Here is an 18,698-nt window from a genome sequence, read left to right on the forward strand (position 1 = left end):
TGGCTATGTCAGCCAAGATGATAACCACCACATACAAACAAGTTTTTTACTATAAAATCCAAACTAATGACAGCTCATTAGTGGCTCTAGCTTAAAATGTCTCTAGCTTAAAGGGACAAAATAAGACACTTCAATTGCTTGTTTGTAGTAGTTAAGACTTTTTAGCTGCTAACAATGTTTGACTAATTTCCTTAGGAGTAAAAGTTTTGAAATAGTGATGGTTTTTGTTGGCTTAAAGCATTTCAGTCTAACATGTAAGCTGTGTACAATAAGGGGGCACTAAATTTCTTTATAAAACTCACTACAGAGTTGTCCATAGCAACATAATTAATTGCAGAATTGTAAATTACTAGAGCTAAAAGTAAAGAACAAAACTATTATGCTAAAAGTGTACTTGGATCTGGTTTTATGCTAACCTTTGGAAACCTTTTCTGATGGTTGCAGGTGGCACTTTATATTTCGGTATGGACCGGTTTGAAGATGTATCAGATGGTGAAGTGGATCATGCTTTCTTTGACAGTGATTTTGAGGAAGAGAAAAAGAAAGCTGAAGAAGATGGTGAATGTATAGAGAAAGGAAGCACAAAGGCAGCTTTTGCACACACTGATTTGGTTTCTAATTCAAAGGATGCAAAGTGTGAGGAGGAAAGTGAAGAAAAGCAGAAAGATTTGCAGAAGGATCAGTCCCTAGAAAATAGCACAGATCATCTTGGAGATGCTTCATCTTTGTCACTTCCTCCAGTTGTGGAGAATGCAGGTACATCTGGAGTGACATCTGCAGCAAGTGGAGGAATACAGGAGAATGTTTCTGCTGGAATCCCAAAAATAGTTAAAGAAGGTGAAGAAGATTATTACACAGATGAAGAAGATAGTAGTGACGATGGCAAAAAACAGAAGGTTAGACCAAAGTCAGCTAAGCAGTCAAACAACATAAAAAAGGCTAGCAAAAAATATACTAATATCAGCTCCTCCTCCTCTTCTTCCTCTTCCTCCTCCTCCTCCTCATCCTCAAGCTCAGATACAGAATGTTCTGATACAGATTCCGATAGCTGTTTATCAGATTCATCTCATTCTTCTTCAAAGAGGAATGCTTGTAGGAACGCTCTTCTGTCTCCAAAACAAAAATTCAAGTCAGCAATGAAATTAGCAGAAGGAAAACCAAAGCTTGGTGACTACTTGGAGGAGTCTGAAGATACAGTGACTGATGTAACACCTCTGTCAACTCCAGACATCAGTCCTATCCAGTCTTTTGAACTAGCAGCATCAAATGATAAGAAACTAAAAATAAAAAGACAGGAAAATGTGAACCAAGAATTATATGGTAATTTTGAAGAATTTAAGTACAACACAAAATTTGCAAAACCTACGGGGCTGGGAAATCCAATCTTATATCTGTATTTCTTTCATTAGATTCCGAGTTTGATCGCAGATATACTCGAAAAGTCTTGCATGATGCCATGGACCTGAATCAGCTTTTGAAAGGTGATTTTTAAATTTCCTTTTTACAAAATATGACATCTGTACATTGTTGAGAACAATTGAGTTCTAACAGAAGAGAATGAGGTTTTAATATGCCATGTGTATTTTTAAAACTGGTTTGTGATTAAGCTCTGTTGATGTAATTCTTCGAATTCTTATGTGCATAAATAGTACTGATTCTACAGTGGAAGGAAGAAGCATGTGTATGAGCATGTGTTGGTATGCATATACCTAGAAGTAAGATATACAGACAGGGTGAATCTCTAAATAAGATTTGATATATTAACAAATTGAATAATTAAAGTGCACATGCATTTTGAGAAATAAAGGCTTACAGGACTGCCACAATTTACTATTTAAATTAAAACACCAACCTTTCTGATAAAATGCTGGGTTGTCAACCTTCAAAATTGAAAGGGAGTCCAAAACTACATTGCATGATAAATAGTATTCATATATTTAAACTTCTGGTACCTTTTTGATAATGAAATGGAATTATTTTAAATTCTTCTGAACCAAGTGTCTGCCTTCTAAAATACCATAAAGTTGAGTAAAGGTATTTTAAAGAGAAAAATAACAGGTAGTCTTTACTTTACTAAAACTTGAGGGGTTGCTTCTTGCCAATAGATTTAATAAATCTTAATGAAGTGTAAGAGAGAGAACTTGGTATTTCTTTCAGTGCATTCATTGCAAATCTTCGTTGTATGGGGTGAGAATGCACTGGATGATCTCATGTGCATATTTTAAGGTCTACACAGTGCTTTTGTGCTTCTTTTCATGGCCTGAAGTTTTCAGTAGTAAAATCTATCAAATAAAAGAGCCTTGGCTCAAGAAATCTGCTGATCTGAGGTGAGGAAAGCCTCTAAGTCTGGTACATTTCAACCCAAGTTTGCTGTATTGCAGTAGGTCCAGCATGATTAAAACTGCATGTGTTATCTTTCTTCACTTTGCACCTTGTCAGACTGAGCCTCTAGTGAGTAAGGATTCAAAATATATTGTATGCATCATTTAACTTTCCTATGAGTAGAAATGAGGATTTTACTTGTGTAGTTATTCTTCTGATGGTAAGAAAAGCAGAGCTAGCCACCAAGGGTAGAGCTGATTCTCATCTTGACAGTCCTTGTGCTCCCAGCAACTCTTTCGCACTAGAAAAGGCTCCAACCACTTGTCAAAACATGATGTTAGAACAGTTGTTGCTAGGCAATTGAAATTATGATGTCCTACATCTTTATTTGTTCCCTGATAGCAAGAAGCTATTTAATAACTGGTGATAATGGGAGGATTCGTCTCATCCCTAAACCAAATGGGTATTATAGCTCAGACTAAGTATTCTCAGAGATGAATCTCTGTTTGGAGGCAGGGGCGGAGTTTTTTCCCAAAACTGAAAAACAATTCTAAATAACAATAAGAAAGATTGAGTAATGAGAAGTAGAATTCATATAGTCTGGTAGCTAATGTTCCTGATTAACATGCATATTACTCCCAAGTGCCTCTCTAAATTGGCAAGCACAACATAGCTTAATTACTTTGGGTATTTCAAAGTTTAAATGGGGCAGGATTATTAATGGTGGAAAGTAACCAGTCTGGGAAAATAGGAGCTAATCTTATTCTGAGTTATTGCTTCCAGGTTTTTCTGTACTCATTAAAAAAAAAAAAAGTGCAAATCATTCCCCCCACAGTCTGCATTAAATGTTCATCAAAACTGCATAGGCATAAACATTGCTTCAAGTAAGAACAGCATAAGCCCAGACCTGAGCACATGAAAGAGTATTTAAATGATCATCACGATGTCTCAGATTTGCTTTTAAAGTATAATATTCTTCCAGTAATCTATACTGATGAAACATTTCACTTAAAATTTCTGTCAAATATGCTTGTAATATAGCTGGGCCTAAGTATTTACAGCAGTTATGTGAGTTCAGTTTCCCAAGGTCCACAGAAACTCGCAGAATTTCAGTGTGATCTGTTACTGTGTTGTTTCTAGGGGGTGTGCAGTAATTAAATTTGTACAATTCTGTGCACTGGTAATGTGAACATTTGGGAAGACTACAATCTCTTGTATTAAAAAAAGAATCACAAGAACAAAGGGAAGAAATCTGTTAAAAGCACATGGTATTCAAAGAACAGGTTTTGGACTAGAACAAGAGTCTGGTTATTAAGCAGCAAGGTAGTTTGTTTATCTTTAAAATAGAATTCATTTGAAGCATTTAGAAAAAATGTTGCAGTTAAATTAAAAAGGAGTTGAAATAGTTTTTCCTCTACATTATATGCCCTTGATACGTATTTGTGCTCATATTGTGAACTATTCATTTTATATGCATTTAAAAAAATCATGTAGGTAAAAAAATTTATCATGCCCTTACATCTCCTGAAACTATGCTTGTTTTTGATAGAAGCCAAATTTTAAGTTATGCTATTCTGAATAATTTAAAATCTCATAAATAACATAATTTTAGTTGGAAATCTCATATTCTCCATGCTGTATATTGTGCTTTGAATGCTTTTTAAGTGGGTATTGCTGTGCAGCTTTATCACTGATTTTAGAAATACTCTTTAGTGACCAGAACTCTGAACAAGAGGTTGGTAAAGATATGTGATAACACTTGGTTGGTACATCTGAAAGTTGTCATTTTATGTATGCTGTTACTGAATTGAGTGTTGCCACGTACTGCAACTTGCTGTGTAGCCTCCATTCGCCCTATGGAAAATAACTGAACTAGTTTTAGTCAAAATGGCAGAAATCTACTTGGTAACAGTAGCTGGGGGCAAAGTGAAGGTCAGGTTTGAAAACTGGAGAGAAGCAGGTTCTGCATGTTGCCAAAGGGAAATAAAGGGTGTGAATGTAGTCCTTATATTGGCATTTATTAGACAGGAGTGGATCCCTGTTTCAAAGGGAAGGAGAAAGTACAATAAAATGTGCAGTTTTCAGAACCTGCAGGTTGCATGGCAGTATTGTCATGGCTTTGCATGCATGCTGATGTAGGAGGGCCATGTGAACAGTAGAGCACTCCTGAGAGCAGATGCAGCATGAAGGAAGACAGATAAACATATGCAGTGAAGAAACCGTGGAGCCCAGGTATCTGTAAGCTACCATGTTAAGGTATGGGGTGCACACTCACACTTGCAGTTGTAAGGAGCCTGCAGTTTGCAGTGGGAACAGTATCACTAGAAACTGCAGGCCATAGTGAAAGCAGAGATGGTGCACGGTGGATGGATAAACTCAGAACTTTTTGGATCGACCTCTGTTGTTTATTTCCAAATCAGTCCCGTGGCAGTGTCTGATACTCAGTTCAGAGTGGCTTTGAGTTCAGGTGGAGGCATCACCTCTCTGCAGCACCTTCCCTGAGGAGCAGAGCCTGCCCCGCCTGCTTGTACTGAAGCCCTGTGGCTGCAGACCCTGGAGTACTAAAACCAGCCTGGGTCATGTCACAATCTAGGTCCACCTTGGACCATGTTGTTCAAGTTACTGGACTTAGTGATTACTTATTAATTATTCCTGCATTGTGCATAAAAAATCTTGGGTTTATCTGTGATACTGTTTTGGTAGCTGTGAACTGCTGAATTGTTTAATTGTTCTTGCTAGTGGTTTTTACTTCTGTTCATGAAAATCACTTGCTGTTTGGGTGGCATGCTTATTTAAACTGTATATAAAGGCTAAATACATGACACTTGAATCCTTTCATTTTTGTAGACATAGAAGTCAATGTTTAGGAGGCTTACATCATTTCATTACAATGCTGAGGCTGATGTCATGTAGCTGTTGTCATTATGGTGTATGACTATAAGAACTATTGTAGCACTGTGGAGTCAGACAGCCACACTGCTTAGGAATTTAAATATCTTATCAGTGTGAACAAGAACATAGCTACTCACAATTTCAGTTACTCAAGGTTAGTAGGGTTTATATGTTACAGACCTCTCATCACTCTTTATGTCTCTTTTTTTCGCCATCTGTATGGAAAAAAATACAGGTGTGATTATAATTTTTCAGGTAGAAATACCGTTCTTCAGTTGTTTCATGATGCTGTATAGATTTTTGTATGTAATTCTTTTTTGAGTCAATGCTGTTTCCACTTTGCTATAAACCTTAAAGATCTTTCAGAAAATCAAAATAATAACTAACTCAGAGCAATATTCAAAACCCATAATAATAAATGTCAGCGTTATCTCCTCTGCTGTACTCTTGAGTAATCTGAACACAAAAAGAGAATTAAATATGCCAATGCAAAGAAATAGATTGTCAAAAATTGGTTTTGTTAGTACTTTCATAAAGCTCCATGTTAGAAAGCTGGGAATAAAAAAATTGGAAAAATTTCTGATGCTGTTTTGCTTGATCCTATGTCTTGATCTAGTATCCCATGTAATTTTAAGGAATTGAGGTTATGCAGATGAAGAGATGGGTTAAGCATACGAGTGTGAACTAAGCACTCAGCCATTTCCATCCCATTATGCTACAGACTTGCTCTCTGTCGTTAGACAAGTTTCTTGATTTCTGTAGTTCAGCATACAGAGCTGTATGCTAAAAATGCCATTTATCTCTTTATCTGAATTTATGTTGCGTATCAATACAGTAGTAATGGGATTGCACAAGTTATATGGAGTGCTAAAGAATTTAGCACTTCGTGTTTTCTTCTCTGTAAAATGGGGTTGATACCTGCTTATTTTACAGAAGTGTCTGTGAGAATTAGTCTGTAAATCCGTGGTGTTAGCTATTATTAACTTGAGGAGGTGGTGTGATGGGGTAAGTAGGACAATGGGCCACAGGCTGAAGACCTGAATTCTATCCTTGAAGCTCTCGCTGACCTATATGCTCTCTGATAAATCTTTTTGCCTCTTCTGTGCCTTAGATTTTCTATTGTAAAATAGTCAGAGCTCACTTGGTGAAAAGCACTGTGATATAAATATCATTGTTATGAAAGTAAAAGCTCTGTGTTTCTGAATAAAACCTATTGTAGAAAACTAAATAGCAGCTTCAACTGAACATGTAGCAATTGCTTTAACTTTTTTTTTTTTGCTATAATTTGTCACTCAGGAAATAGAATAAGTTTTTTATAGCTGAAATTTTCTCTTCTTAGGGATATGTTATTTGTGTGCTCATTCATGCTGAACTAGTATGTTTGTAGAATAACTGTTAAACAATATGTAAATTTAAAGTAGACTCTTAAATATATACATAACATCCAAACTCTACAGTTGAACTAAGCCTTTATAGCTTTTTCACTAAGTTTTGTTTAGTTTGTATGTTCATAATTTGAACTAATTTTGTGTGCATGTGTATACACATATGCATCGTTCTCACAGGTCTAGTAACTCATGCTGAGGCAGAAGAGCAATTATCAGCTTATTCTTTTGAAAACAGATTGAAAATCTTTAAGATTGCAGAGAGATCCAGACTTTCCCAACATCTATAAGAAAATGCATAATCTGGGGGAAAAAAATTTCTGCACCTGTAGGGTATCTGTTCTTTCTCATGACATCAAGAAATAACTAGCAGGAACTAGCACGATTCCCCTAATTAAGCAGGGAAAATTTATACTTGAAAAGCACATTCTCCTTTTCTTAAAAAAAAATCAAATCACAAATTCTTCAAAATCCTTTTTAAAGAGTTCTGTGACATAAAGGAATGGATATTCTAGGAAATATTTGATTAGAAATACTACAGGGCAATAGTTTTAGATTGAAACTATTAGATATTGATGAAGAACTGTGACTTAATCCTTTTGTGTTTTTTCAGATGTGTTACAAATGTGGTAGTGGAGCAGTATAAAATAAAACAACAGGCAAACTCAAAAGTGTAAGCACTGAAGCAATTTAATGCATTTTCCTCTACTGGGATTGCAAGAGATACACTGAAACACTCATGATATTAATTTTAGCCTTAATGCCATTAGGACAGCTGTATCATCCTGTCCTAATGCATTTGACTTGCTAATTATCATTTGTATTTTATGTAAGGTTTGGCCTTTCTCACTTTGCAAGGTCATTTCAATACTTACAAACTGAAGGCAATAAACAGCTTGTTTATTGCTTAAAAGAAAGTCAGGTGTCTCTCCATGGAAACCAGCTTTCATAGAAATCCTGTGAATACCAGAGAATTTTCTTTTCCTGCTTACCAGTACATGAGAAACAGACTGCACACTGTGCAAGTCTTTATGCAAATGCTGCTTGTTTGTCCCCCTCACCCAAATTACTGATTTATGGTCTGGCTGACAATGAAGTGGTAAGTAGGGATTTAGTTAAATTAGTTATTACCCACTGATAGAGTATGAAGCTACGGGTAAATCATATTTAATTGTTCCAAGACATACAAACTCTTTAGAACCTTAAATCATAACCTTCAACTGTAGTGTTTCCTCATGTTGTCATTGGCCACTGCAAAAATAGTCAGATAAACCATTCAAACACTTACGCATTGTGATTAAAGAGTAGTGTGTGTGCATTGCTGAATAAATCATTTAAATAACTTTGAAACTCAAATATGTGAGTTACATAACAGTAACTGTACCTGAAATATTTAATAGCTTTTAGAATAAATGCATTTGCCTCTTACATGGCATCTTGATTCTTTTTTGTTTATTGATGGTGAATTGTCCCTGGTTTTGTGGGCTTGTTTGTGCTGACCTCTCTTAGACACTTACTGCCTTTGCCATGAAAGCAATGTTGTTGCCAGTGAATGTTGAAGCACATTCAGTGCATATTGGACATACATACCTGCTGTGGATTACCTAATTTTCTGTCATAGTAAGTGTGCAGAGAGAATAGGAATATGATGCTGTATAAGTGGTGCTTTGTGGAGTGCAGGTTGGACAGATTTTCAGCCATGTAATTTTGGAAGTAGTGGAAACCATTACTGCTGATTAGAAGTTCTGGGGTCAGAAGCCTCATTCTGGACCATGGAAATAGTGTCACCCCTGCTTCAGGAAGGCCTGCAGAACCTTTTGCTTACTGCTTCGTTAGATTGCTACTGTGGTTTATTTGAGCATTCTTTAAGGAGTAGTGATTTCATGGATGTCCCCTGCTGTCTGCTTGTTTTGTTAGGAACAAGCACTTACTATGTAGTACTAGTGATCCTCTTTCAATAAGTGACACAGTATGCATTCTGTTGCTTGTCTTTTTTCTACTAAACTTTAAACTCTCCTGTCACACAGTTCTAAGGAGGTCAATGTTGCATTTGCTGTGATTTAGAAAAGGTTATCTATGGATAGGCTTCAGTCAGTTACGGTTTGTTTTGCAATGGTGTTTGCAGCTTAAAATCTTCCTTAACGTAGATCTTAACTGAGTAAAACACAACTCTAATTTATTAGCTTACAGCTTGAAGAACAACAAACCAACTACTTTTAATGTGTTATCTGACCCAATGCCTCCATGTACTGCAGCACTACTGCCGCAAAGAGCTACTTGAGAAATTTCAAATGTGGTTCATCCTTCAGTCATACAGAAGGCTAACTATAAAAAGATCAGTTGAGGAACTGAAGAAACTAGTGAGGAACTAGAGAGTTTTAGATTGATCTTTTCACCCCATCCGCTTGAAGAAAAGTTGCTGCTGTGTGTGTTGTATCAGGTCTGAACTTTTGGTGCAAAATTAATGAGTCTTCTGTAATTCAACAATGTATCAAGAGATTAGTTGCTGGGTTTTGGCAGTCTTCCGCTCAGGCTTCACCTGATGACAGCAGAACCTTCATGGTGATATTAACAATTTTTTCACTTTATTAATATGTTTCCTTTGAGTTGTGATAAATTTGGTATTATCACTGTTAGCAAGCCCTTAGCCTCAAGAGTTGTCAGAAAGCTGTTGGCAGTAGTAAAGGCAGTTTCTACGCTATGTAAGTGTAAATAATAATGAGGCTAAGATGAACAGCATACTGAAGAAAGTGAGCTGAGTCTCTTTTCTGCTTGCTGCAAGTAGGAAAGGCTATCTTTATGGTGAGGTGATAAAAGGTGTGGATGAGGCGCTGTAGAAGGAAAATGTACTGAAAGGAAAAAGACTTATGAGAGGCTAAGGAAAGGAGGAAGAAAGAAGAGATGAATGAAAAAAGAAAAGGCTGTGTATTGGGGGGATGTGACTGAAGAAGCTGGAAGGTGAGAGTGAAGTTAGTCAGTAAAATTTTATCAGGCTTTACTCACGCATATAACAAGTAGTACCCAGTAGAGCAATGCATGGAAATGTACAAAGATATGTATTCACACTAACTGCCTGAGAGCTTGTCGTAAAATACCACTGGTGGTTAATGCTACAGAAGTTGCATACCACTGCCCTCTAGGAGATTTGAGTGACAACGCAGTGCCTGTTGAGCCCTGTGTGTAGCAATCGCTACAGGGTTCCACAAATCATTTATTTCTGAAAGCATTTACTGACCAGCATTGAGGGGAAAGGGAAAGGTGTTTGTTCCATGTCATTGCTCTGTTTTTCTTTTTTTCATCACAGCTGATAGGGGTTTTCCAGAAAAAATGAGCAAGTCAAAAGATAAGTAATTACCTTGGTGCTTATTTATGTCTAAGCATTTTTAATCTGTGTTTACTGGTTATAGTTCATAGCTGCATCATAAGAGTAAGCACTCTCCACAAAAGTATAGCCAGCTACCTTATAGAGAATTAAAACAATCATGTACCAGTGAAGACATGAAACTGTATTTCTAATTAAAAACGTTCTTATTCGGAATGCCATTGCTTTAAATGGAATTTGACTAGTTCACCATTCACAGAAAGAAAAGAGCTGTTTGGAATTTGCACTGGCAGTTATTCAGAAGCTTAAATGTGTCTTGTAAGAGACTGCATCACCAATAGCATTGGTGCCGCAAAGCTGCGTCAAGACTTCAGTTGAACGACTGTTCTTTGCCACAACCTGATTTCCACTCTTGCATATGACGTGCAGTCTTGTTTAACCTGTGAGATGCTATGGATGTAAGGCAAGAGATGAAATTGTCTTTCATAGCTTCGTAATAATACAATTATCAATTATGTAATGATATATAATAAATATCTCCTTCAGATAGTTTTTCAAATTACTTTCTTCCAGCTGTGTTCTGCTGTGCTGGTTTTGCATGTTCCCATAAGGACGTATTTATTTTTTTTACTGAGAAGTATACTGCAGCTTGATGTTATCATGTGAATTGTGTGGCTCTAGTTATTTTCTGTGCATTTTCTTTGTCCCTTGTAGATTTATCCAGATGAGTCTCATCCCAGGTTTGTCTCCTCAAATGGTGTTGATGGCTGTACTAGTTTTTCCTTGAAAATAACTTACTAAATTGTAAAGATGCTTTTCAAGATATTTATACTTTATTAACCTGTTGATTGGCACACTTGAGCTGCAGTAGTTTGCATTGTGTCTTGGTTTTGAGGTGATTTGCATTTTCTCTTGACAAATTCAAGCAATTTTTGCTAATGTGGACAACCTCATGCTGCCTGGGGGCAGTTCTTGCCTATATTGGCTAGTGTACTGATGGTGCAAGCTTACCAATTTCCAGAGGGATTTTGAAATTCATGAACTGTTTGGATTTTGAGTTCTGGATACTGTTTCTAAATTTCTCAAAGACAGTAGCAACATTTGCTTGCATCAATTCTGGAATAAACTTGGTTGAGATACTGCAAGAAAGATTTAATTTTATTTTGTTTTGAAGTAAGAACACGCTCATCATTCTTTGAGGTTTTTAAGGTATTAAAGGCCGCCTCAGACATCCCTCGCCAAAAAATTGCTGATGTGGAAGTATTTGCTGAGGAAATATTACTGCATGCCTGTTTTTTTCTTTCTGCTTTTCTCAAAGCTTCTGCTTTGGATGCTTGTTTTGCTTGTGTGGGGCTTTTAGGGGTAAGAGTGAGGGGTATCTTCTGGAGGCACTGTGATATTGGAGTAATGTGGGGAATGGGTTGAGTAATGCTTCCTCGTCTGTCTCTCAGCTCCAAAAATCTGTTTGATCTAACCTGGTACCACCATTCCTGTACCATAGATAATGCAGTGGTTTGATGGGGTAATATCATGACAGCAAAGCTCTTAAAACAGTAGCCAGAAGATCTACAGCAGAGCTTTAGAAAGCAAAGGCTTAGAAATAGGTCAAGAGCAAAGCTCCAGTGGAACTGTAATAAACATAGCTGGCTCTGGCTGAGAGTGAGGTTTTCCAGTTATTATCTTATCTTGCAATTATGCAAGCCTGTCTTGCTGTGTATTTTTAAGTGTGCATTCTTTGTTCTTTTGTCTCAAAACCTCATATCCTTGTTTAATTTGTTGCTTTTTACTGTTTTAAATTGCTAGGCCCCAGTAATTTTTCTTCTGTTGTATACGTTCACTCAGTTCTCTTCATCCATTAAATTTAATTTTCATCTTTCCCTTTGCAATTCCTGCACCAACATGATGTAGGATTGCTTCAGGAGCAAAGGATCAACAGAATGACTTCAAGAGATGCATTTTGTGTCTCCTGAGTCATGCTTCCCCAGTGTCAGTTTTCTGTCTGAAACATCATTTCTGTTCTGCCTCTCAGCTAAGACAGATATTTTAGATATCTTTGGAGCAGAGTTTAAATCTCTTTCCTTGTGCAAACATCTAAATACTGATTTGTGGTTTAGTTCTTGGTTCTGTAAGTTATTTCTAGTCCTGACTTCCTGAAGCTGGTTTTTCTATTGCTTGGAAAACTTTTCTGATGCTTATATTGGTGCCACAAATTATACCACTGTGATTATGATTATTTTCAATGTTGCTTTAGTGCTGTGTAATGGTAGCCCCATTAGCATATATATGTAATTGCCTGTGCTGATTGCTGGTACCATAGCAACTGCAGTAAAAATACTTGAGGATGGAAGTCTAAGCATATTGTGTCAATGTAGAAGTTGGGCAACCATACTGGTAAAGGTAGAGATGAGGGGTGGTCAGAGTCAAAGGGGAGGATCAGGAATACTGACCATCCAGAATACTGACTGTGCACATAAGGCTGATTTATATTCTGATTTCTAAATAACAGATACATTTTACACAGGTGCTTACAGTGTCTGTGTGAATATTGCTGATTCTTTTGTATTGCTCAGTTGTTTGCTGTATCTGTTCAATTCCTCTGGATTACTGGTCATAAATGGGGAGGAGGGGGATTCCTAGTGAGAAGGAAGCAGATGGGCTTTAACTAATGCCAAAATTATCCTTGATTTTTGTGGTGAAACGTATGTAAAATCAGTGTACTGAGGACAACTGAGCATCCCTGGAAAATTCTGAAATGCATAAATCTAGAATTCAGATGGGGCAAGATTATATGTACCTTGTTTTTTCAGGTCTGTAAATAAACCCTAATAATAGAATGCAAGATTTGTGTTTGGTTTGGTTTAGGTTTTTAATCTGAGTATTTTACTTCTTGCCATTTTAAAGCTTTCTTACAGCTGGAGAAGAAAGAACAAAAACTAACCATCGATCAGCCATCTAAAGGAAGAAGGAAAAATTACTCTTTCACAAATGAAGAAGTAAGGCAGATTGATCGGGAAAACCAAAGGTTGCTAAAAGAACTGTCCAGGCAGTCTACAAAGCCAAGAAGAAGTACCACATTGAAGAAGTCATCTGTACCGCCTCCTAAATTGTACCACAGTGCCCTCAACAGGCAAAAGGAGCAGCAAAGAATTGAAAGAGAAAACCTGGTAAGTTTTGAGAACTGATTTGGATCAGTAAATTGAGAAGGACTATTTGTCGCCACATGAACTACTGATAAATACTTACAAAACTGGTAAGGCAGCACTTGGAGCTTTATTCCAGTGAGTCTGCAATGAATTTCCATTACTATGCTCTTTGTATAATTGTTCATATGTTTTTTTTTGGGGGGGAGGCGGGGAGTGATGCTTTTTTCCAAATGAAAATAGATTTCAGTTTATATGAATTTGCTCTACTTTAGTATCATTCATTTTAAGAGGAACAACCATTATTGTTAACATGCTTATAACTTTGGATAGCAGTTTGACTCTATTCATCTTGTTTTATGCATCGTGATTACTAGTCTCTCAAGAACAGGCTTGCAAAAAATGAAGCAATCAATATGATAGCATCAAATTCATTGTATTTGAAATACAGAGGATACTATGTGAATGTCAGTTTTGGTTTTTGACTCATTTTATAGCTATCTGTCTCTTTCAATATTTGTAGCACTCTGGTTGTCACAGTATTTGAATGTAATGGCAATCACAATAACTTACTCTAGTGGAAAACAGAAATTGAGGCTCATTTATAAGGATATTGGCAGAGTTGCCAAATAACAAAAATAATACTGGTTTGAATAAGGTATTTTTAGTGATTGAATTGTGATACATATAATGACTTTCATATCTCCTAGTTGTTCATTAGTGTGTTTGAAAAGGAGATAAAATATAGATAAATATTTGGAAAATTTATAGTGGAAGTAATTTAGTCACTTTTTTTCTTCTGTGTAAGTGTAGGTTGCAATTTCCTTTTATATAGATAGACTTTATCCATGTTGAATCTGTATCTCTGTTTAATTGACCTATTCAGGAAAATCTGTTAGGCTTTAGTTCTTCCAGCTTTCAGACATCTAGATTGTTAAAACTTTTCAAAGTAGGAAACTTTCTCCCCAGCTGCACTAGGCTACAGTTGACCAAAAGAACATTATACTTCACACACTGAAAGAATTTGGCATAAATACTTGTTATAGATGTGTGATGCTTCTCATTGTTTGGGTAGGAAATGTTTTTAGGCTTCAGTGGTTTTAGGTTCGTAGCAGAGCTTTCTTCATGTGTTGTGGGTTTTTTAATTGTTGTTGGTTTTTGTTTATTTAAAACTTTGAAAGCAGGACTTGCTCTTCTACATGAACCTTGCTAATAAGAGTGTATTCTTAGGCTGTGGGGAGAAAGTGCTGTGTCACAGTCACTTATGATCTAACAGTAATATGCTGTACTACATAACAATAGATGATCACTGTAAATTAATGTATATGATATTTTGCAATACTCTTCTGTTTACCCAAAGCCACAAACCTTTTCTCTTATGTTATATTGCAATATTTTGTCCAAGAATGTCTTGCCTTTGCAACTTTTGGATCAAAAATTCAGCAAACCTAAGCACATAAGGTCATTTCACACATTGCTGTTTTAGTACATGTTAGAGATTAATGGTCGTTGCTTGTAGTCCAAGAAATAATATCCTTCATTTAGTTACTCATTTATGCTTTAGTTGTTGTCGTCAGCAACATGCGTGAACACGTTTGACATCAGAGTTATTCCTTAGAATTTATGTTAGGACATCATGCTATTTTAGACTATAAAAACATTTGGTTTATTCTTTTCCCCAAACTCAGGATGATATATTCTGCTTTTCTTTTTGGAAGCGTGATTCATCAGTACAGCTCTTATGTTTTGTTTAACATTGCTATCATTTTTGAGCAATTCTGTTTATTTTTTTTATTCTGTCTGAAGTGTATGTGCACCTGGAGCATCACAGTTGTAACATATTGATTTTTCTAGCACTACCTTTTGGGATCACTGCAAGTATGACATGCTTTTTTCAGAGACTGTAAATGAAAGAGCTGCCCTACCCTGCCCATTGAAAAGGGTTTTTTTGCTTTATATAGCTAAAAGTATGTGCTTTATGAACTTTGTTGTTTTCTTCTGGTCAGCAGCTTTCTTCACCTTTGTAGATTGAAGAGCTGGAATTCCATGGAACTTCCTTATCAATCTTTCTTCTATAACTTGACAGGAATTTTTTTTTTTTTTTTTTTTTTTTTTTAACAAGGCCTCAGGTACTGCATACAGGTTATGCTGCTTGATACACTTTTGTGAAATGTTTGTTGTAGAAGGATGCAGGGTTTTGTAAATAACTCAAGAATAGAAATCTACAACAGTAGTCTGTGCAGGGTGTCAGAGAGTTTTGATGCAGAGATTTTTTTTTTTCAGCTTTTATGATTTCTTGTCCTGAGGTTACCACCTTGTCTAGGGAAAACTTTCACTTGTTCTGCTAGAACATTCTTGGAGTAATGCCTATATTTACTGTCATCAGAAAGACAGCTTGATTTCTGGTGCAGGCATCTGGCATCAGAGGTGATGCAAGGAAAGTAATTCAAATATTAGGAAGTTAGAGAGGAATCTAAGTGGTTTGGTGCTCTCTAGCTTTGTGAAAGGGTGCAAGGAGGTACAGGGAATATATGTTGCTCCCACAGACTCTGCTAGAAAGAGCTGTGATTGAATAAAAAGGTGCATTGCTCTGAAGAACAGTAGTTATAAGGTAGTGATTAGCAATTTATGGAAAAAGCACAATTAGCAAAATAGATCGCTGTTAAAATAAATGTCAGAATTTTGATTGCTTATCTGAGCTAGCAAGACCAGAGTGCATCTCTTGCCGATAGAGGATGCTGCTGATTCAGCAAACATTCTACTCTTGTGTTTGAAGATACTCCCAACTTTGTCTCCTGGCCAGCGGAAAGGGACATAAGTGTGACTGATGTGTTACTTTTTTCCCATGTCTGCTTATATGTGTCTCTATCTGTATTGACATATTAATTGTTATTTCTGCCAGTATAAATAAGATACTTAATTTCATAGACTGGACACTACACACCATTTAAACTTTCAATGGTTTATTGTGTGATGCAAAAATCTGTACAGGTGTATACAGGTAAGTATTTGGGGACCTTGAAATACAGATTTGCAGCCACCACACCATTCTTCAGTCACTTCATCTAAACTTAGAAGTAATTCATACCTGTATGTTGGTTTTTGTTGGGGTTTTTTTCCATCATTTTTATTAATTCTGACTAGGATTTAGGTGTTAGATGACCTTTAGTGAGCTAAGCTGCTGTGTTCAGCCAAGTTCCTAGGGACCGATGACCTTTTGAGTTCACAGTGGAAGTTCATTGGAAAATCTCAGCAGGTCTGGGACAGCAGTTCTCAAACCTTAGATCAAGGGGGAGGAGGGTGTTCTCCTTTTCTGTGGATATTTGGTCTTTTCACACATCCCTGTGTGGTGTTCTTGCCCCATGCTGTTACGACTCATTGCACATAACACTCCATGTTGTTCATTCCCCTACCTCATGCTCCCCCAAAATGTACCCTAAGCCCCAACAGATCCAACTCTGATCCCAGTTCCAGTATAGTCACCCTCCCACACAAATTAAAAAAAAGTCACTTATTGTGTTTCTCAGCAAGGGCTGTCTTTCTCTTTTCACCTGCTTGGTTCCCCAAGTCGTATGTGCTGCAGATGTCATGAATGTTTCTCCCCACCACTTGCTCTAGTCATCATGGCCTCTACCAGCACAAAGATCCTTCAGCCAAACTGTTTCCCTTCTCTTGCAGTCTGGGCTGCCTTTGTCTTGCTGGAAAGCCTGAACCTCCTTTAGAAATGCAAGTACTGTACTGCTATAAATGAATGTATATTCATTTGTCTCTGCTTGATTTAATGGTGCTGATGGGCTGTGGTAATTGGGTGGGGAGAAAAGGGCAAGCGAGGGATAGAGTCACTGGTTGCCACTACATACAAAGAATATACCTTATCTTGAGCCACAGCCTTCAATCCTGTGCTGCACTGCACCTGCCCTGCCATCCATGTCATGCTGCAACCAGGGAGATAACTTCTAGGCATGGAAAGAAACAGGAGGGGGAGGGCACTGGTCCATCAGGGTTGTGCCTGGGCACCTTGTACTTTCCTCCCTTGATGTATTCTGCACTGCTTTTTCTCTGTCTTCCCTTTGTCCTGTCCCCAATGACCACATCTGGAGTCTGAAAGCATCAGGCTTCGAATGCTGCATACTGTCATGGTTTAACCCCAGCCAGCAGCTAAGCACCACGCAGCCACTCACTCACTCCCCCCCACCCAGTGGGATGGCGGAGTCAATTGGGAAAAGAAGTAAAACTCGTGGGTTGAGAGAAGAACGGTTTAATAGAACAGAAAAGAAGAAACTAATAATGATAACACTAATAAAATGACAACAGCAATAATAAAAGGATTGGAATGTACAAATGATGCACAGTGCAATTGCTCACCACCCGCTGATCAATGCCCAATTAGTCCCCGAGCGGTGACCCCCCTGCCCCCAGTCCCCCCAGTTTATATACTAGATGTGACATCACATGATATGGAATACCCCGTTGGCCAGTTTGGGTCAGCTGCCCTGGCTCTGTCCTGTGCCAACTTCTTGTGCCCCTCCAGCCTTCTTGCTGGCTGGGCATGAGAAGCTAAAAAATCCTTGACTTGAGACTAAACATTACTTAGCAACAACTGAAAACATCAGTGTTATCAACATTCTTTTCATACTGAACTCAAAACATAACACCATACCAGCTACTAGGAAAACAATTAACTCTATCCCAGCTGAAACCAGGACACATACTTACGTGGTTCTAGAAAGAATAGCAAGGTTGTTTGGCCTTACTGGTCTCAGTCTGGAGGAGAAGGCTGTAGGGAATGCAGTTGTGAAAGAGAATGTAGTCTTCTGGGTCTTTGTAGGAGCTCAGAAATATTCATATTGGGTTGGTGGCTCCTTAGAAACTCAAGCACACAGGGTTTTTTAAGGTATTTTCACTTACTGGGTTCAAAGCCATTGTATGCCATGACTAAAGACAAAATGGTGGTAATTCCTGAGATTATGAAGTGCAATGCCAAAAAAAAAAAAAAAAAAAAAATATTAAGACGTTTCCATGGCCCTGTCATCAGGGGAAGCTATCAGGATGTGGGATTGGCATGCAGATGTGCCTGGCTAAAATATACTGCAGTACGGTGCAAATATAGTGCAATTCTGTGATCATAGTATTTATGGTATAGGCTCTTTGTGGTCAGATTTTTTGTGGTCTGCTGATTCCTGGCCCAGACTTGAGATTCCTGAACACTGCTTTGGTAATTATAATAAAGACTGACTAATTGGCAGGTTCAAGGAAAGTTTTGGTTATTTTGCACACTGCTCAATTTTGTGGGATTATTTTTGTCTTGTACTCTTAGCTTACTTTCTTTGTGGTGATGCTAGCCACACGTAAACTTGATGGCTGTTCAGTTTAAAAGACTTTTCTGTAGGTTGAAGAGTTTTTTGACATCTAGAGTTTGTCAGGTTAGACCTAATTAATGCAACTGGCAATTGAAAAAAATTACAAATACTTGTATTGATAAGAGCAGAAAGCTGTCCCTGAATGCACTGTTATCTACTTCCCCCTCCCCCACCTGGACTCTGCAAAGGGATGGTGTGGTCACTAACATCAGTGACATTAGAGGAGGCATAACATAAATAAATTTGAACAGCTGTCAAGGCACACTAGTCAGCTGGT

The 18,698-nt window shown here is 37.4% G+C and overlaps 1 protein-coding gene across 3 annotated transcripts in view; it reads left to right on the forward strand.

The window, feature by feature from the left end:
* The window catches only part of CFAP97 (cilia and flagella associated protein 97), a 36,319-nt gene that overhangs the window by 11,646 nt on the left and 5,975 nt on the right, over positions 1-18,698 (forward strand). For 2 of the 3 annotated variants that reach the window (XM_030015427.2, XM_030015417.2), the window contains 3 exons: positions 445-1,320; positions 1,410-1,481; positions 12,823-13,085. In XM_030015427.2, the coding sequence (XP_029871287.1) occupies positions 465-1,320; positions 1,410-1,481; positions 12,823-13,085 (1,191 nt within the window). In that variant the 5' untranslated portion in view covers positions 445-464. The remainder of the gene's footprint in view (positions 1-444; positions 1,321-1,409; positions 1,482-12,822; positions 13,086-18,698) is intronic. The other variant, XM_030015436.2, reaches the window with a different exon arrangement.

The sequence above is a fragment of the Aquila chrysaetos genome, chromosome 1, assembly GCF_900496995.4.
Source record: "Aquila chrysaetos chrysaetos chromosome 1, bAquChr1.4, whole genome shotgun sequence".
Classification (NCBI taxonomy): domain Eukaryota; kingdom Metazoa; phylum Chordata; class Aves; order Accipitriformes; family Accipitridae; genus Aquila; species Aquila chrysaetos.